Raw genomic sequence first — 22,186 nt, forward strand, 5'->3', positions numbered from 1 at the left:
CATATGAACCGTATTTTACACTGACTGATCAGATCAGTCTGAATGTGTTTTAAACATATGAACCGTATCTGCACTGACTGATCAGATCAGTCTGTATATGTGTTTTAAACATATGAACCGTATTTTACACTGACTGATCAGATCAGTCTGTATATGTGTTTTAAACTTATGAACCGTATTTTACACTGACTGATCAGATCAGTCTGTATGTGTTTTAAACATATGAACCGTATTTTACACTGACTGATCAGATCAGTCTGTGTGTCACCTGCTGCCTCACTCGCTGCACTGGGCGGAGAAATAAAGTCAATGAATCAGTTAAACACTGCTGATTTCTTGCCATAGAGCTGACATGAAAATGATTTAGGTTTAGTACATTTTTGCTGTCACTTGTTGCTGGGGGCTCATGTGTTACGTGTTGGTGTTACGGTACTGACGGAACTATCTTCTAACACTGCTTAGCCTATATATTGTTCCTGTTATTTAACAAGCCAGTAGTTTAATGTTTTAATATTGTCTCAATTTCATGTACATGTTGATATTTTGCAGCTAGTTATTTAAAGTGCCTGTGTGACATTTGACATATGTTGATTTGACTTGGAACTGACTTTGTTTTTGTTATTTCTTTACAGGGAAAAAATATCGAGATATATATTGAGTACCGCCATTCAGCAAAAATATCAAGATATGACTGTTGGTCCATATCGCCCAGCCCTAATCTATGGTCTGCATGCACATTCATGTTAGGGCTTATGGCTGTGAAAAAACGAATGAAGCGTATAAATGATAATCCCACAAAAAAGTTAAGCAGAACTTGGAGATGACAGGTTACATACACCATGCACAGAAGGCAGTATGTGGGAGTTGCAATGGGGGTGTCAGCAGGGGTCCCAAAGCAAACTTTTGCTCTGGGGACCCTTAACAAGTTTTTTTTTAACAACCAGGGTTCTGTGAGGCGGTAAACAACATTCTCCAACTGTTGTGTCCTCCTTGGTAGATTACAATGTTTTTCATATGTCTAAGTGGTTGTTTGCTTTGTGATGAGCACATCATTGGAGTCAAGTCAAAGGGGATTCAGTGAAGAACTAGGATGTTTAATATGATAGGGTTTCTATAGCGTCATTGCTGGCCAGTGTAGATAAAGTGTATTTCTCGCCCAGAGTATAAGTGTGGCCCATAGATTCTTAACAAGCAGTCTCATCAGAGCTAATCTGAACTCTGAGGGCCAGCAGTGACTCAGATAATGTGGAATTCAATACCTCATATATCGATGTCATATCTTTCCACCGCTACCTACTTCTGAATTTAGTGAACATCTGTCCCAGCCACATGCAAGGTTAAACAGGCTTTTGCAGTTACCCATAAAATCTGAGCAATTTTCTCTCCTTCACTTTAGAATTTTAAGGTATTGCATCAAGGCAGTGACACAAAGAAATTCATTATGCCTCCCTGTTTCTGCTTCACACCTACCACATGAACGCAGCTGCTTTCACACTCGCTCTCACACGCACGCCCACACACAAACATACATAAAATATTTTTAAATCTTGCCGACCTCAGTGTGAGTTTGGAAGGTCACCAGGCCCAGCATGGTTTCTTCAAAAGGGCAAAGACATCAACATGACTGATCTATTTCTTTTACCCAGCTAACAAGTAAATTAGCATCACTTAGTCCATCACCCTTGTCACAGAACAGAGCTTTTATGTAGCTGACCTCAGTCTGAGAGAGAAAACTATTCACAGAACAGATGGCAGCCTGCGCTCCAGGCCAGAGAGAGGGGAAATGAAGACTATTTACGCAAGTCAGAAAAAGAGCAAAAAAGCTTCGCCCAAAGTGGAAAATGAACTGTGGTGGTTATTTCAAAACTCAAACATAACTTACCTCGGGAGGGGGGGGGTTATAGGTGCAATGCAATGATGTCATCTTTGAGGATGAATCACTTACTGGAAGAGGGTTGTAACTGAACTGATATTAGATGTTGAAAGTCGGGACACAGTTTTTAGGCAGAGGTTGCTGTTAGAATAGGCCTATACATTGTAAATCAAAATTAGAAAACAAAGTGTTAATATTTGATTTATTCTGAAATATTGTTTTTTTTTTTTAATTAACCAAGGCACTTCAACATAAACCTTTATTGTGTGAAAAAAGCAGTGAGCAAAATTAGAGAACAGTAACCATTGTGTCAGAAGCATAGACTGTATAAAACATGGACGTAGCCTCTCCGTCGAGGTCCGTTCTCTCAACTTGATCCAATCGTACTCACCTACGGGAGTCGCCATCTTGTCAGATTTTGACTACTGAATTAGCAACATTAGCACCACCACCCGGCAGCTAGGCTAACACAACATGCTTCTATATAAACGGGAGTGGGAGTCGATGTTGGGAAATTACACCAGCTCCGGGGGTCAAGTGCAGGCAGCATTTCTGATCTATGATTTAAACTGATATTCAACACTGTACCATGCTAAAAGACTGTAAAACGCCGACCCTCACGGCCGGAATCCTCCAGATTAGCGTCTAGTGTATGTGCCATCGATAGCAGGCTATATTGCAAGTCATTGTGCAAGTGTGGCTCCTTAATTAGCGTAACAGAGCTAACGTTAACACGGTGTGTTCCTAAACCTTCTGTTTGAACAGTTGATTGAAGAGCAAACCATCTTGTCACTTATAGAACCACCACACGAATGACCGCAGCCCAGGTCGAGATGTCGAGTTAGAATGCTAATCCTGACAACTAGCATCCGAGGAGAAGTGAGGGTCAGCGGCTAACTGTCACTCAAGAGGCCGCGCCCCTAATTATTCATAAACTTTAACCTCTGTTTTTTATTATTTGAAGTTTTTCTGTGAAAGGCCTCCTTGAAAAAGGTGACACTATCAAACTAGCCACAATGTTGCTCTCGTCTTTCATCATTTAACTGTCAACCACTCACGCCCTCGCCACTCTGCTCGCTGTTGGGACTTCGCAAAGGCCTACGATCTTTTGTTTTTTTTCCCGCCTACTTAAAATAAAACTGTAATTGGTCAATTTACCAATCACTCTCCAAACCAAAACACATATCTTGGCCTTCTCCGAGATTTTTGAAGTCCTAACCAATTAATAAGCCAGCTAACCGGGCTTTAACAGAGAGGGACGATTCTGATTTGATAACGTGTATCAGGACAGTAACCTTTTCATTGCTGATCTTGAATTAAATGAGATTTTTAAAAAATATATACATATATTATTTAATACTATATAATATCTATCTTTTATATTTATTTTTTTGGTTTAGAATTTTTTAAGGCCTTCGCTGAAGGCGTAGAAGGCCCTTAAGGTTCCCCTCTGGTCCACACATGAGAGGTTTGATCACTGCAGAGAGCGCTTTCAGTGAGTGTATTGCCTTCAAGATACACACAAAATCTTCCCTCTCTCTCTCTCTCTCTCTCTCTCTCCACCTCACGCACACATGCACAGTGAAACACAAACACATACACACACACACCCCTTTTAGATTACCACGCCATACAGGCCTACCCCAGACATAGTATATTATTTACAAAACAGCACAAATTAGAATTCATTTTTTCACAAAATTATAATTCTTATTTATTTTTTGCTTACTTTTTCTATCCGATCACGATGGAATAATCGGCAGAAAAGACGATTACAAAAAGATTTGATAGCTACAGCCCTAGTTCTTTCCCACCTGACTGCATCCTATGTGTTCACCACTCACAAAAGGATATCAGATCGAGAATGTTTGTTGTATCTATGGACCTGTGGATTGGAGGATGTAAAAAACACTATTTACGTATCAACTAAGCTACTTTAAAGGAAGCTGCAGTCCATTCACCAGTGCCTTACTTTTTGTCTGCTTTCCTTCAGGAAAGTAAACTGAGCAATTCCACAAAGTTACAAAGATATTCGCTCTGCAAGATAATCATGATGTGTTCCCTTTAGGCAAATTTCAACAAAGCGCCATTCTGCCCTGAAATTCAATAATCTGCCAACATCTGATTTCATCCAGTCCAGAGGAGGAACTGGAATGTGTTGTTCATTATGGCTGCCAAGATAGAAGCAAACAAATACTATCTGTGCTCTTTAGGTAAAGGTTAAGAGTTTCACTTCTGCAGTAATAACAAGTTTGCCTTCTGCAATAAAAAGATGGACAAATAGGTCATTTCTTTATCTTTTCTTTATCGGCTGTGGTCTGATTAACAGGAAATTCACCAACCCACCAAACTTTATGGCTGTGGACAAAATGTAGTTCTGTGTTATCCTTAATCCATACATCAATGTTGATCAATGATAGTTGATTAATCTGATTGATCTCGGCATGCCCACCTCTAAAATAGTTCTGGCCACTCTGTGGGTGTTTATGGCTATGCAACATATGCATCTCAAGTCCATAGATATTTATGTGCGTCTCTTTATTAATCTTTTCTTAGACGATAATATCATATATCTAAGTAGCTATAGGAGCATCATTTTGTTTAGCACATTTTACAGCATCCTACATATGTATTGGACTACGTGAGCGAACCTCAGCATGGCACTAGAATGCAAAATCATTAGGATTCATCCAGGACCATAAGTATCCACACCATTTCATGGAAATCCGAATATCTCATCAGCAACAAAAGCCTCTGAGTGTTTGGATTCATCTTCTATGGGGCCATGCTTCACCTTGCCATCAACTGTAAAATTTGATGAAATAGTCTTAACTCAAAAGCCCAGTTTAAGCACACTAACTTTTTCTGGAGCTTTTCAACTGCATCTTGGGAGTGGTGGACCAGAAGATAGATAGACCTAAGTCACCATCCTCTGCGTTCCACCACTATCCATTTTCCACCACAATACATGTACTGCAGCTCTTCCCGGGGATCCTCTTTGGAGGTTCATCCCTTCAGCGTGTGCTGGGCCTGCCTGAGGGGGCCATTCGTCGAATAGAGCCGTGTGGTTCTACTCCAAGCTCCTTCCTGAAATAGTGTTCCTAATTCTGCCTCTAAGGAAGAGCCCAGACAACCTATAAAGAAAACTCATTTAAAGGGCTTGTGATCTAATTCGTTCATCATTATTCACATCATGTTACATCTCAAGGCCCAGTCACCCAAGCATTTGAAACTGTGATATTGTGTGGCCAAATCACATCATATCAACAGAATCGCCATGTTGAGTGGATTCACACACAAGTTAATCCATGCTAATCTCTTGCATCAAGTCAAGTAAGTGAAATTCTCAAATTGCAACTTTGGCAGATGGGAAACCTCCTCAACACTGCTGAGCTCATAGGGAATAGAGAACTGGAGAGACCAAAAGAAGAAAATATACGCTAACCCTAACAAGATCTCATCATACCCCTAATATTAGCAAAAAAACACACCTTCTTCTTCAATTTTATTTCATAAGGTGTATGTATGCATACCATTACAATTTATTAGGCTTAAAGTGGCATAAAATTAACAGAAAAAGTTTATTCATAAATTGCTATTATTTGTATGACAATGAATCATCAACTAATAACATATGATTGTGACAGTCCTAGTCATAGCCAGACATTCTGATTTATTACACACAGAAACTTGGGGGACTCCTGGCCCTCAAGCTGCCTTTCTCTCTAGAAAGTCCAACAGATAGACAAAGCAATTGAGAAAAGACGGTTACTTCTTAATAAGTGATCTGACCAATGGATCTGGGCCAAAAGGTACAATCCATTTCAAATCTTTTTCTTTCACTCTGAGACACATGCTTCTTCAAGTCAGACAAAGTAAAAATAAACTACAGATCTGATCACAACTTCTGCATACACTAACAACTATTGCAGAATTTATCAATATTCTCTTGGTTTTAGAAATAGTTGTATATAAGAAGAAAATGTGTGAGTAGTTGGAGCATCTTTGAAACCATTGTGCACAAATCATGTTTATGTTCTGTGGCCATGAGATAAAACAGCACAAGTAACACTATAAAGTACAGACAAACAATTAATCGATTATCGCTTAATTATTCGATAAGAAATTACTCGATTAGAATAAATTAATTGCAATGAATTGCGTTTTGAACCCATAATACCCCACCAGTCCATGTGAGGGCGCGCTTGACGTCAGACGTACTTGACGCACTCGCAGGATCACAAGGGAAGCAGTTCTCTGTCAACAATAACATGACAAACGAAAAGCGGCACACTAACAGGATGAAGAGGCCAAAAGAGTGCTGTATGGAGCCACTTTAAGTTGGTTGATGACGACAAATACGGCAAATGCAAAATATGTGGAAGTATTTTGAAGTACAACAACTCCCCAACTTTGTTGAATTACCACCTAAATATGTCAAATTAAGCCGTGATACAAGCAGCGAGTGGTTCTCAGCCTACAATCACCACAGCACTGGGACAAAGGGTATGTGACTCCACGAAAGCAGAGGGCATTAACCAGCGGATATGTAACATAGTTACTACAGACATGCTGCTGATAATTGTCGTTGACGGACAGGGATTTCGAGAGGTAATAAAGTACATGGAGCCAGGGTACAATATCCCCTTAGAACAACCATAACATCCTGCGTGGAAGCAAGCTACGCAAGGGAGAAGGCCGAGGTGAAAACACAACTTGCAACCGTGAATGTGGCCCTCACAACAGACTGTTGGACTTCCTTGACTACAGAAAGCTACATCACAGTTACATGCCTCTACAGTGAACCGGATTGGCAGGTAATGTCAGCAGACCTACTCACAGACAGCATGTCACTGAGGCATACTGGCCTCACTGGCCAATTTATTTTCATGTTAAGTAGCCTGTGTAATATTTTGATATTTTCTATTCAGAATATGCTACCAAATCGTTATTCCCTGCCCTCAAGTCAGTGATTAAGGAATATGATTTGCACTTTTTCTTTATATCATAAGGAAGATAGCGTTTATGCTTTTCAAAGTTATAAACATAAACATTTGAAATGTGTCCAAGTTTGATTCCTGGTGCAGTGAATGTGAAGGCTGACAGGAAATTAAACAGGACCATGGCTGTTGCCTAGCAATGGAATTCCATTAAAAAGGTCTATACAGTTAACCTATTCAGAGGGAATTCAGCTTCTCAGAAGAATTGCCGCTCATCAATGAATCGATCATCGATCAATAAGATGAAGCAACTATCCATTAATGAATTATTCGATATTTGCATCCCATACAGCACATAAAAAAGGATGCAAACCCTGAATACTGACAGGTACATAATAAAGCAGAGACGTAAGATATGCATGTGCCGGGTTTCATTTTGTATTAACTATACACACCTAGGAGCCAAAATTATGTTTACTAATAAACAACAGTAAATACGTTTTGAAATGAAAGTAAAACCAGCCACAATGCTTGTTTTAAAGATGTACACTTACGCTTCGTGCACCGCAGCGATCCCTGAGCTGTACTCCATCCATGACAGCACTGCCCTCCACAGACATTTACCCTGCAAACAGAAAACAATACAGTTGAATTCTAGTTGAAGATCCCAACTATATTTTGATGCCAGTGCAAAACTTTTATTTTGCTTTGGCATGACCAGTATAATATGGTACATTATGATAGAATATGATATAGTGAATGACATGAGACATAAGGGGCAGTGTGGTAATACAGTATATAATTATAACATAATATGTAATGACATTAAATATAAATGTTAACCTTTTTTTCTGAATTGGTCTTTTTAATATAAAAAAAGAAAAATTCCCACTCGCCCCATACTGGGCAGTCTTTACCCTCCAAGCTTGGGTCCTCTACCAGAGGCCTGGGAGCCTGAGGGTCCTGCCCAGTAACTTAACTGTTACTAGGACTGCACTCTTCTGGACAGAGATCTCAGATGTTCCAAGAATTTGCTGGAGCCACTGTCCCAGTTTGGGGGTTACAGCCCCAAGTGCTTCAATCACCACTGGAACCACTGTTGCCTTCACTGTCCACATCTTTTCTAGCTACTCTCTTTTGTTATTTTTAATCTTCTTGTGTGGTCTGGTTCGATTTGGGGGGGGGGGGGTGTTGCCTCCTCTCTGACATCCTCCCTATGTCTTCATCAAAACCCCCTGCCTAAAATGGAGGCTAAATTAAAAAGGTTTATCAAGATATCCTGGCCCCCCTCTTTGCCTTTACTGCCTGGCCAGACGTGTCAGCGACAGCTCTCCCATTGATATAATCAAAGTATCCTCTCAGGAGAACTTTTCAGCACAAATGACCTCTGATCACAATGAGTAAGCAAAAGTAAAAACTCCCAACTCTCCCAGGACTGGAGAAGTTAATTGTAATCTCTTCATGAATAGACTGTCGGAAAATAAAGTTGAACAGGTCTGAGGAGAGTGATTACAGCCTGAGAAAATGGCCTTTGGATCATAAACAATATGAAGTTTTAACTTAAAAAATGTTTTAGTTCCCTCACCTCCCTTTCTCTAGCGAGTGGGAGGGATGGAGGCCTACATTCCATCCACAACCTTATCTGATTCTGGACAGAGACCCATGCTGGAAGTACAGTATGTGTGTTTTCAAATTTTGGTTTGTAATACTGAAAATAAGGATACAATTGTCATATAATGTAGTTACTAATAATCAGAAGATGAATACGTTCTGCGTCATGCAAGTATGATCACTGTAAATTTAAACGGAGCTTTATGATAAAATTATATCTTAATCCCACGATTAAGGTTGTCCCAGCAGCACGACTGACAACATTTCTGACAAACATAATGAGCAGCCAATATAAATTACATGACTATAATACAATAAAAATACGTCACATAACAAGTGAAAACAGCAAATATATATAAAAATCGAGCATAATAATGAATATATCAGTCAGAATATCTACAGCTGATGTCTGCCCCCAAGTTATTATCAAATGTCTTAAAATCCTCCAATGAGAGCAGGACCTTGAGTTTCAGATCTGTCTGTAATTAGTTCAGGTAATGGGAGCAGCAGACTTTCTTCACACTAGATTATAAATTGTCATTAGCTGGGACCTTGTGTAATTATACAATACGGTTGCACTCAAACTTTATTTTATTATTTATTAAAACCGTAAGAGACTTGATTAGGACTTGCTCCTGCCCTCAAAGACTTGAGACTTGACTTGGACTTGCAAAAAGTGACTTGTGACCATCTCTGATTCCAACAAAGCAAGAACACCAGCATTTATTTATTCAAGTAAAATCACTGTAAACTTGTCAAACTCTACGTTCAACAGGAAGCCGCAACAGAAACCAGTAAAATCATCAATTACATCTTAATGCAGTAGCTGTGACTCCGGAAGACTTCAATTTTGTTCAACATTAAAGAAAGACTTTTTGGGTCTACTCACACTTAACATTGGTACTGTGGCCAAGCATGAATCACGGCTATAGTCTAGTTTCTTTGACCAATATGAGTACAAGTTTTTCGTGCTTAAGCAAACTTCCCGGCAATGGCCCGGTTGAGAGAGGTGGGCTTTAGTAAAACACGATTGCAAATGAACAAGCAGGAGCATGCGCACATGTACGAGCATTGACGGCGGTCCTGAGACTATTTATGTACAATTGTTCCCCGGATGCGCAGTGGTCTGATGCAGAGTGGGAGTGTTTACTGCAGATTTTGTCAGATGAAAATATTCAAAAACAGTTGGACAAAACAAAACTCAGAGGGATGATTAAGTATAAGCAAGAAGCAATCATGCTGCGGCCCAGATCTTTTGATTAGTGTGAGTGTAGGCCGGGCCTGGGCTGGGGGAGGGGGGGGACAGACAATCATGCTAAAGCACGGATCAACTGGACCAACTGGGTAGAAACTGGGTAGACCCTTTTACGGCTAAACAGCTGAAGACTCTGGTTGACAAACAACCATTATTCACTCTTGAGGAAGAAACCTCCAGTTGCCGAGGCAACTGTTATCAGCGCTCTCTCGGGACTTCCACTGCGTTCACCCTTTTAAAGCAGCCTTACTGCCAGCAAACGAAAAACGTTCCACGGTTTTGGGCCACTGGACTCGACTCTTCAGCTTCGCTGTGAAACTACCGGGACCGGACCCGAGTATACCCACTGGAGCTGCTATACGACTCCTCTATTCTCCTGGACTCCATTCTCCAACAGCTGAAAGTTTGGTGAGGCAGTTTTGTTTGGTATCTGTTGTCATCTGGGGTCCGTTTCACAAAGCAGGTTCAAAAAACTCTGAGTCTAACCCTGAACTCTGAGCTGATCTACTACTGGGATAGGAAACTCTGCGTTTTCAGTTCCAGAACAGCAGATTTGCATTAGGTTGATCAACTCAGAGTAGTTTGACCTGGAGTTAAGCGCGTGCACCACAAGTAAAAATAGACAGCATCAATGGAGCCCTGATTCGACGTCACCATAGCAACGGGGAAGCGGAGCACTACGCTACCACTGGAAATGGAGCGCTACGCTACCACTGGAAATGGAAATATTAATGCGCTCATACGGTGAGTTTGAGCAGGTTTACACCGCTACTGCAGCAAAAGAGAGGGAGATGGTGCGGGAGAACATTGCGGCTCGGGTCAGTGCATAAGTTTAAATGTAGTCCTGTTGCAATCACAGTAATATCACAGGGGGAACTGCTTGAGTGGGAGCCTATTAGTTTATTTAATTTAAGTACATTCCAACGGGGGAGAAGCGCACTTGGCAGCAGCTTAAGATGAAACATAAAAACATTGTCCAAACAGGTAAAACATCAGCACAATCTCATGGTGACGCCTCATTTTGAGCATGTTTTACATGGTAAAGTAAATATTACCGTAAGTGGCTGTTTTATATGTTGTATAAAAAACTCCCATTTGCAAAAAAACACAGCGCAACACACAATATCTGCTGTAATATGAAACGGTACCGCTCAAAAAGAGAATTGCCTGGAAATGCAAGAACATCTATAATCAAGAGTTTGATCATCATCTCCCGACGAATATTTAATTCTCTTTTGCGGTAATGCATCACCTTCATCCACGGGATCGTTATCAAAAGGACATGCCATGGTAGTGGAAATATTCACCACCTAATATAACTTCTATATAGGCCTACTGAATGATTTTTATACGTTGTATAAAAAAACTCCCTTTTGCAAAAAAATGCAGCGCAACACACAATATATGCTGGGATATGAAACGGTACCGCTCAAAAAGAGAATTGCCTGGAAAAGCAAGAACATCTATAATCAATAGTTTGATAATCATCTCCCGACGAATATTTAATTCTCTGTGCAGTAATTCTGCACCTTCATCCACGGGATCATTATCAAAAGGACATGCCATGGTAGTGAAATAGTCGCCACCTAATATAACTTCTAATGTCTGATTTTTGCAATGATTTTCTGAAAAAACAGACAACAGAACTATTCTACGCCAAAACTCGCCCGCTGACTGAATGAATGAGGAAATCAAACACCGTGTCTGGCTGAAAGAGGGCGGAGACAGAGAGAAACTCAATGTTTTCTGAGAAAAACCTGGTCCCGACCAGGTTAGTTTCATAGAGCATGTTACCATGGCAACTGACCGAGAGGTTAAGTTACCTCTCTTTGTGAAACAGGCTAGAGTTACCCCTCTCTCTCTGGTTTGAGTTACCTCCCTTTGTGAAACGGAAAACTCAGAGTTTCCCTCATTTCAGGGTTAACAGACTCAGAGTTTTCACTAAACCTGCTTTGTGAAACAGGCCCCAGGTCTGGTGTCCTTGGTATTTGGATAAACGTTTCCTGTTTTAAATAAAAGTTTGGTTATGGTGAACTATCAGCATTAAATTTAGCCTTTGTTAGGTTTAATTGCTTTCCCTTCATTGTCGCTCTGCTAATTCATGTAAAAGTTGTCACTCATTTTTTTTTTTTTCATATTGCATATTTAATCATTCCCTGTAGCCTTAGTTAGTTGAATACAAATACTAAATCTTACATTGTTTTCTGTGATCTTCATTCATTCTTTGCAGAACTGTGGTTAATGCTCATTGAGAATGTGTGCCTGTAAAGTAATTCAAATTCTTATTAAAATCAAAGAGATTAGAGTCTCTTTCTAACTCCTACAGTTAGTTAAACTTGTGTCAGGTTTAGTCCATATTCCTATTTAAATCAGCAGTGTTGCCCCTTCACGAGAAGCATTAACTAATTCTGATTAAAAGTGTATCTTCTACATCAATATCGGCCATTTCTTCTAATTATGTAATCGGGCCATGTGCCGACTGACCTTATCTGCAAAGATGCCTGACAGGAGCTTGCATGTTGTGCACAGGCAGGTTATTGGCTGATAGTTGGAATAAATTGACCCCTTTTGGGGGTCCTTTATGATCAGGACTGTCCAGCCTTAGGTTAACCACTCTGGGCAGGTGTCATCTCTCAGCAGCTGGTTCAGTTGTGCTGCCAGGAGTCCATGGATTGCAGTCAGCTTCTTTAGCCAGTGGGGTGGATCATATCAGGCCCTGATGCCGTCCAGCCATTCATGTGAGACACTTGTTCTTGGTTGTCTGCCAGTGTGATGGTTACTGGGTCTTGTTCAGGAGTCTGCTCTTAGATCTTAGAGCCACTGGTATTGGTGTTATGTGTTGCCCTATTCTCACATATGCTTTTCCAGTATTGGTCAGTCTCAGCATTGCACTTGTCCTGCTGCTGCCTGCCACTGAGAGGCCACTTTATATGGATAACGATGACCTGGACAAATGAGAACATTCACAGGCTCCTCCACTTTAGATGGTTTGGTGGAGAACATCCTGTTTATTCTCCTGGCTTCTACTTCTGTAATGTACCTCTTTAAATGGGCAGCCAAAGCTGTGAGCCTTAGGGCGTACTCACACTGTCCATCTGTACCGTGCCCCGTGCTTTAGGGTACTTGCCCCCCCTCCCTCTCCCCCCACGGGCCAGGCCCGTTTGTACTCACACCACCTTGGCCTCGGCGAATGCTTCTTGCCTGCCTACACGTCATCACGCCGTAACACGTCACACGCATTGATTGACGTTATCGCGATGCGGCGCTTTGTTTACAAATCTTTCCATAGACCTCTGAGTTTTTGTGCATCTTGTCCAACTGTTTCTGCAGTAAACACTCCACCTCCGCATCACACCAACGTGAACCTTCCGCCAACATTGTTCTAAATGTCCATGCATGGTCCGTCCTTCTTTTTTCTATGTCCCAACAAGCGCACCTAAAATGGCGTCAGAACCGCCATAGCCTCGAGCTCGTGCTCGTACACATGCGCACGCTCGTGCTCGTACATGTGCAAACGTGCTTTACAAAAGCCCACCTCACCCAAACGGCCCGTGACCGGCAACCGTACCGCGCATCACACTGGTTAAACGAACTAGACTTTAGCCGTTAAACGTGCTTGGGCACGGTACGGATGTACAGTGTGAGTGCGCCCTTCGTTTCCTTTCATGGTACCTCTTTATTCGTTACAGCTTTCTTCCTTTTCTGCTGACTTGATCTTAGCTTCTAGATGTCTTCTCTATAAAGAGTAATGCTCCTTATGGCAGTTCATCTTGTAGCCAAGGATCTCTGTTGCTGTGCTGGGCTCCTTGATGGCCGCAGTAGGGTATGTAGTAGTGTGTAGTGTATGCTGCATCCACATCTATCACATCAGAGGGTACATTGGCAACCGCTGGGGCTTCCAGGCTTACTTAGGATTTTCTCTCTCTAGCACAATCTCAGAGTGATGTCTGCTGACCTGTTGTTCTGGCTCCCCCTTGCCGTAGCATCTTTGTTGTACCTCATCCATCTTTACTTGTGATATCAGTTTGTGACTGTGTATATTGGAACACTGAGCTAGTAGTTGCTCCTCCAACTTCTGTAAAAATGATTACAGCAACTCATAATACTTGGTGGCGTCAGATGCACCGATACATAACGTCCTACAGGTGCTGGATTGGATTTAGGTCAGGAGAACAAGAGGGCAAGTCATGGCATCAAAGCCTTCATTATCCTGTTACTGCCTACACACTCTGGCCACATGAAGCCGGGCGTTGTCCTGCACCAAGAGGAACCAAGGGCCCACTGAACCAGCGCCAAACCAGTCATGCTGGATGATGTTACAGGCAGCATAACGTTCACCAAGACATCTCCAGAGTCTTTCATGCCCCTCATGTGGTCACATGTGCACAGTGTGAATCTGCTGTCATCTGTGAAGAGAACAAGGCGCCAAAGGCTACCTGACCATTCTGGTGTTCTCTCATGAACGCCAATCGAGCTGCACGGTGCTGGGCTGTGAGCACAGGTCCAACTAGAGGACGTAGCCAACCGCATGGAGTCTGTTTCTGACAGTTTGATCAGAAACGTGGACACCAGTGACCTGCTGGAGGTCATTTTGTAGGGCTTTTGCAGTGCTCCTCCTGTTCCTACTCACACAAAGGAGCAAGCGGTCCTGCTGCTGGATTGATGCCCGTCTACGGCCCTGTCCAGCTCTCCTCGTGTAACGGAGGGCCTCCTGGTATCCCCTCCGTGCTCTTGAGACTGTGCTGGGAGAGACAGTAAACATTCTTACAACCGCATGTATGGATGTGCCATCCTGGAGGAGCTGGACTACCTGTGAACCTGATTGAGCTGCAGGTACCGCCTCATGCTACCAGTGGTGACAAGGACACTAGCAGAACACAAAACAAGAGAAGAATCAGTCAGGAAGGATGAGGAGAGAGCAACTGTCTGTGGCCACCACATGCAAAACCATTCCCTTTTTGGGGGTTGGCCGCTCAAAAGCACCTATTGTCAATCTCATTTACACCAAAGAAGGTGAAATTGATTCACAATCACATGTGCTTCATAAATGGAAAGCTTGATATTCCTGAAGTTTTACTGACTTGGTGTTAAACTGTGACGATTAAAGTTGTTAAAAACAATCGTGATTCTAATCATATGTCCCACTAATGAAAGCACTTGTTGCCTTTTTGAGCTGAATATTCCAATATCTGTGTGTCTGTGGAGATATTCCCTCTCTAGATGTAAATAAGCCATCGCGGGCGGGATCTGCACCCATTTTGTGGTTACGTCAGATCTGCTCTGCTGGTCACACTCAGCCAAATTCCTACCATCCTACTGTCTATACCATTTATAATGTAATAATAAAAATAATGATACATTTTGTTTATAGTGCCCAATACTGTATGATGATGTCACAGGTTATTCTCTGGTCATTATACAGTCTGCAGTGTAGTTCCATACACTGATAAATGATATGAAGGGTTATGGTTAATGCACAACCATAAAGCCAACTTTAGACTGAATTACATTACACAATTACCAAGTTACTTCTCTGTTTCTGACCATTCAGAAATTCCTCTCTCTATTTTTCCGTCTCTGTCCCCTGGTCACCAAAACAGGGTTGTGAAGGAGGATCAGCTGAAACTCAGTGACCCATTCACACAGGCCACAAATGCTGGTTTGACCTGCATCACTGTGTCTGTCTGAATGGGGTACACTTGAGAGCCAGCTGTGAAAATGCATTTATGAGTTGCACATTTCTTGCCTGTAATTTATTCCAAAAACTTTAGTGGAAATTTCTAGCTGCCATGTTTTTTTTAATGTAAAGTAACTACACATTGAGCTATGACCACAGAATAAGACAGAGTTCATGAAAACAGTGTCATGGGCCATAAAACTCAAATCAACAGTGCTAGTTACATCCATTCATTTATGAGCAGCATTACAGGCAGCATCTGCTGCACATGTCACCTCTGTACCACTTTCTTGATGAAACTGCAGCAAGAAAAAGCCTCAGAATCTGGTTATGACTGAGGCTACATCCTCACTACTGGTTTACATTTTAAAACAGTGTTTAGGAAAAAAGAAACAACCTCCATCCACACAATCTTTTAGCTCCATATCAGAAATAATAACATAATATATTGACACACCTGAAAACACATATCACATGACCATTCATGTAGTAGTATCAGTAGTAATAATAATAATAATAATAATAATAATAATAATAATAATAATACCTTTATTTGATATAGCAACTTTTACAGACAAGTCAAAGTGCTTCACATGATAAAATTGTTCAAATAAATCCCAAACAGTACAATTAGCAAGCAAAAATAAATAATACTGCATATGAAATCAAAAGTAAATAAATAAAAAGATTTAAAAACACAAAATGACAGACAAGACACAAAAGCCAGTTTAAACAAGTGAGAACTTTAGCTGCTTTTTCATAGCAACAACAGAGACCACAGAACGCAAAGCAATAAGAAGGACGTTCCACTGAGTTGGGAGCCACGGCTTCAAAGACCACTAGCAAGACCTCAGTGACTTATTTGTAGTGTAAGGGTGGAGCAAGTCTGATATATACACAGGTTCCTGACCATGCAAAGCTCTATACCTCAGAACAAGAACTTTATATTGGATCCTGGACGTGATAGGTAGCCAATGTAATGCTGATAAAACGAGAGCGATGTGAGACATCCTGCTGAACCTGGTCAACAGTCTTGCAGCAGCATTCTGGACCAGTTGTAGACTGCCCAGGGATGACTTGAAGAGGCAGGTTAGAAGGGAATTGCAATAATCAAGCCAGGATGCAGGGATTAAAATCAACGACATCCTGTCTTCCACGGGACGTAATTAATTGTCATTGGGAGGATCAATATTCTCTTTCGGGTCGACCTCAGGACGAAGAGAGTTTCGTGGGCATTGTTTCTGCTGTCACTGTGCTATGGTGCTTGACCAGAGACCATGTTGTGCTAGCTGAAGCCAAAAGAGGGGCAGTCTGAGTGCACCCAGCCCAAGCACAAAGCCCAGTCACCGCCAGCCACCAGTACAACCCACAGAGCCTGAGGTAATGTGCCAGTAACGTTAACTACAGAATCACCACCGCCATTCTCGGCAACGATGACGATGCGTGTCTCGGGGCAGAAAGCTTTTAGTTGCTAACCATGCAAGTTTAAGCTAGGAAGCTAGGAAACTGTGGGAATTGTGATTTTAAATAACTACGTCAGATACAGATTGATACTTTAGCCTCCGGTGCAGGAAACCGGATATCAGCAGGAAGTGAGGTACGCAGTTGTTGACGTACACTTGTAACCGGTGTATACTGGGCATGAATGTGCTGTGTAAACAGGAAGCAGATTGTCTATCGTTACTCTGGATTTGAGAATCATTACAATACAGTAAATTACTTTGGAGAAAGATAGTGAAAATGCAAACAGTAAGAGCAGAGATCTATTAGCATGGACTGACGACGAGGTGGAACTGTTACTGAAAGTAACGGTGGTGGATAACACAGATTGGGAGTCGCTGCAATTCAAACACAGCAACACAGTAGAGCAGTACTAGTAGCATTAGCCATTGCCGGAGGAAGCTATGGCAAAGGGAAAGGAGCCCCCACACAAGAAGGATGAAATCACAAAAGGTATGTCATCCCACCTAAATGATAAGACTGACTTACGTGGGTGTCTGCGTCATAGTTTCAGAACATCTCTGTTTCTGCCTGTCCAGACTAAAACACAACCCTGGAGTTTTCAGCGTTTCCAAACATTTCCATTTTAGGAAAAATGTAAGTGTTTAAACAGTTCACAGCTAAACTGTATTCAGTTATCACACACCAAAACGCAGAAACTGAACAGCTGAGGTCAAGGTGCCGGACCACACACAGCCTGAGGATCTCTTGTTATTCCATTGGGTGGAACACCCTATTGTAACTTTAAATGGTTATAAAAAAAACAAAAAAATCAACTGCTGCAGCTACTCATCAGCAACTCAATACAATATTTATTTATATTTCAAATCGTGGAATTAAGCAGACAAGTCTAATAATAATAACAATAATCATTTTTGAGCAAACATTTACAAGGGACATATACAAGGATCCTGTTTGTGGACTTCAACACCATCATCGCAGAAGTCTCACAACTAACCCAGCTCACTGTGCCCGCCTCCACCTGTCCTGACCGCGCGTCAGTGAATCACAAACATCCTTACAGACGGCAGGCAGCAGGTGAGGGGAAATCACAGCTGGCCCTCCCTTGCGGTCAGAACAACCTCAAGCTGAACATACTACAATTGTGGAGATGACAGTGGATCTCTGTTGTCTTTGTTCTTGCTGCTGTTGTGTCTATTCCTGTGCAAGTCAAATTCCTTGTAGGCAACTTTGCCAATAAAGCTGATTCTGATTCTGATTTGAGCAAACATTTATTTGGGCTGGTGGAGAGTCCAAGTACAGCCTGCAGCTTGTTATGTGGGAAACTTTAAGAGTATTCCACATGGGAGCCAGCAGTCATTGGAAAAACATCTTAAGGCCACGTTTTCTTCAACACTGGTGACTTGGCTAAAACACTCACTAGCTTGTACAATTAACTGGCACAGTTCTGTCACTGCCTCGCAGCATCCACTGTACATAGCTTACCCCAAGGACAACTTATACACTTTTCCGTGGTAAATAAAAAACTTAAAAGATTGTATTTATTTTCTTTCTTTCAAATGATTAACTTGATTCCATACATTTGCACCCAGATTAATTTTAAAGGCTCTGCAAACCGACGCAGGGGTTTTCACTTATTCAGGATAAATAGACCTTTGCTCAATGAACCGATGAAGACATATTCACGTCATCACGGAAGAACAGCTTTTGCATGTACCTTGCATTATTAGCGCCACCAGCCTTTAGTATGAAAGAACAATGTGTGTGTTTGTGTATCTGTCTGTCTGCAGGTAATCTTACATACTAGTGGATCCCTCAGCCTAATCATTTTTTGTGAACATTCATGACTTTATGGTAAAGGACCACTTGTGGTTGCGGTGTTTCACAATGTTTGAAAAAAAATATTTTATTGACTTTTATACTGTCATTGACTGCTGACTCCTCACTCGTCTTAATCAGCCAGTACATAGCAAAAGGCATTTAAGGCAATCACGATATAAAGGAAAGAAGTTTTTCTATTGTCATACAATACATAGTCATATCACACAGCCCTAATGGTAGGTGTAGTTAGCATCTTTTCTTAGTTTCTGTTGTTTGTTAGCTTGTAACTGTCAGTGGCTAACCCTGTTTAATAGTGTTTCACATATTAGAGAGTGATTGGTTTATGGTTTAATGATGAACCAACTAAAGCCGCCCAGAACACGTTTAAATTTCAAATTGTAGTACACATGAATGTGAAAACACCTTTCTAGTGACTAACTTTGCTCTGATACAAGCCTCGCCACAGTGGCAAAAGTTCGACCCCGGCCCTTTGCTGCAAGTAATCCCCTCTCTCTCTCCCCTGTTTCCTGTCAATCTTGAGCTGCCCTATGAGATTTTAAAAACAGATTGGCTTTTGGCGCACATTTCATGAATCCCACAAAGGATTTTCTTAATTTTCTCTTTATACTTTGTGCAAGAGAAAAATATAGGAGAAAAATATGACAACATTCTTACATGATGCCCATTGTTTTGAGTATTGTTTTGTTAACTGGTCACATACAGGTGTTAACGACAATAAAACAAATAGAATTACTTTTCAAGAAAAAGCCCTAAAAGTTTTTGATAAAAAAAATTGTAGCATTCTTAAAAAATATGTTTTCTGGAGCTTTGCCAATAAAAAGCAAATATGATTTAATTTTTTTATGCACAAGGCTTTGTATGGGCTTGCCCCACCTCCTTTAAAGTAATTCATTAAAAAAAGGGCTGACAGTGGCATTGGCACCAGGGCCATCACTAGAAGGGATAGTGAGGTGCAACATAGATGCACAGCACCACATTTGGACAAACTGTGCTGTCAGTAAAGGAAAGTAGATATTGGAATAGTCAATAAGACAGTGTCCTACGTATTCCACTTTAAGACTCATCTTAAACAGAAAGAGAGAAAGAACACAAGAACTGTCATCACCTTTAACTTGACATGTTTCATAATGTACTTTGTGCTTGGTGCACTTGTGTATTTTATATTTTATCATATTGTTACTTGTAATTTGTTACCTGTCTAATGATGTAAATAAGAATTTGTGAACTCCAGCATGTCTCATATTTTTTATACTGATATGCATTACCATTAACCTGACTCCGCCAGATGTTTAGTTACCCATGATTCTCATTTTCTCAGCATATCCATCAGGGAACTCTGGTTTGGAGATCTTTTGGGAAGGGGCGAAAATACTGGTTACTTATTGGATAAACCCAAAATCAACCAATCAGATCATCATGACATACTAACAGCATCGAGGTAAAGCTCAGAAAGTAAACAACATGTGGGTAAAGGATATTTTCCGTTTGTGTAACGTGAATTTACAGATAAAAGGCCCAATTTCAGGAGCCCGGTCCATATTCAACAGAAGGATCACAGAGAAAAAAGGGTTAGTGAGCGGCTTGCTCCATAGCTGCTCATCTCATCCGTGGAGCCGCCATGTTTTTTACACTGAACAGTCTCTTCTCGTTTCGTCTGACTTAAATCTGCCCCAAAAGCAACGCTGATTGGTTCAGTACCTTGGCAAACGGCTCCAAATTTTTTCCGCCACACATTACCAGACTGATCTCAGAGTAAAATACAATGGAACTCAGAGATCAGGATGGTCTCACGAGGCTACATTAACATACCATTTCAATCGGATCACACCAGCCGCAATGCCAAATCAGGACAGGGGCGAAAAGAAAGGGGGGTGGCCGCTTTCCGATGTCCTACCCCCCTACCTCCAATGACTGTTGCACAGTTGTGACTATCACGGTGAATACTCAAAAACTCCTCTGTGGTAGTTCCTGCTACAGTAGGTTTCTCCAAGATATATGATTTTGCCATGATGACACATACACACACACAGTATAAACAATATCTGCATCGCTGTCGCAGCTGGTAGTATCAGCATGCTGATGCAGATGCTAGATTCGAAATAAAAACAGTTTGAGTCTCTGAAATGCTAACAACATCAGCAGCCACCACAACCAGACATTCCAGAGAATATTGTTTAAAATATACTCTCATATATTAGTCAGCAAGTGAAATAAATAATAATGGGTACATTCTACCTACACTGCCTATGTTTTAACAGTAACAATTACACCCTAAAAAAATATCATAAAATGCACCCAAAGATGTTCAGTTCTGTGCGCATACGTCAGGTTATACGATAACAGCAGCGGGTTGCTGTGTATTATATCAGGAATGTAAATGTCAGCTTATTAAATGCTAAAATATTCCCCAAGAGTTGGGCTACGCGTTCTTCTGTGTTATGTGCCATGCATGATTGAACCAGCTTGAACCCAAACGTTTGAATTGGCGACAGGCGTCATCTTAGCTGTTTTAATTTATAATTTATAACTGTGAGAACTAACATAACATTAATCGTTGGAATTTCATTTTTGAACTGCTGGTAAGTGAGTTTTGCAGAGGAATTATGTGCGCACATAGTATTCTATGAAGTGAATACTGCACGTTTGTGTATTTGCTGCACAGAGCCTCCACAGTAACAAACATGCAGTTGTGTTGCTCGGAAAAAAGTGTTTTTCCATGGGTACCTTGTGTCTGTTTGCTAATGTTACTTTCTTTTGTCACAGGAAAAACGTATTTCTGCCCACTTTTTTGGACAATGTTTAATTTTACTTTAAAATAGCGTAATTCTGTGAATAGTTGATGGGACCGACTATTAACTGTTTTTTGAAGGGCGACTGGCGCCGTCATGTCTGTTTTAATGAGAAAGAGAAATAATGGTATCAGGATTTCAGTGTAAAAGAGGGAGAATAAGTGGGGGTTGCAGGGGAATTGTGTGCTTCATGTGTTTTACAAGACGAAGTGAACATAGAACATTTGTGATTATTTGGCGCGGAGTATTTATTGGTGTCTAACCTAGTTCATTGCAGCCTGTCTGAGCAGCACAAGCAACAGACTGTGTTTGTTGCTGTTATTTCCCTCTAGTCTCTCTCCATTTACTCCCTCTCCTCTCTGTCTGTTGACAAATTAACGTACATCGGATCGGAACAGAATTCGTTGTGACCCGCTGCGTTTATGCGTTGAGAAACTCTGCGCTGCGCAGGGCTGTCTGCCCGAGAGCTCCCCGGAGATCAGCAACTGTCTGCGGGATAGCGTTGGCTCGTTCCCCCGCTGTACACTGTGCAAAGCTACACACCTGAACTTAAGTTGCATACTTTCTACTGGCGCTTGCCCGGGACCCAGTATTAAGCACAAGTTCTTTGGATGTCTCCTTTTGGTGCTTTTTAAACATGTTTAACAGCAGGTCTCATGGATTTGGACCAACATATATGTCCAGGATTAATGTCCCCTGTGCACTAGAAATGATTTAAATTCTGCTTGTTTCTGCCAG

At 41.3% G+C, this 22,186-nt stretch overlaps 1 protein-coding gene across 8 annotated transcripts in view; it reads right to left on the minus strand.

The window, feature by feature from the left end:
* ltbp1 (latent transforming growth factor beta binding protein 1) overlaps positions 1-22,186 on the minus strand; it is a 220,520-nt gene that overhangs the window by 177,619 nt on the left and 20,715 nt on the right. For all 8 annotated transcript variants that reach the window (XM_083922851.1, XM_083922848.1, XM_083922847.1 and 5 more), the window contains exon 2: positions 7,368-7,438. In XM_083922851.1, the coding sequence (XP_083778977.1) occupies positions 7,368-7,438 (71 nt within the window). The remainder of the gene's footprint in view (positions 1-7,367; positions 7,439-22,186) is intronic.

Source organism: Echiichthys vipera, assembly GCF_963691815.1.
Source record: "Echiichthys vipera genome assembly, chromosome: 11".
Classification (NCBI taxonomy): Eukaryota; Metazoa; Chordata; class Actinopteri; order Perciformes; family Trachinidae; genus Echiichthys; species Echiichthys vipera.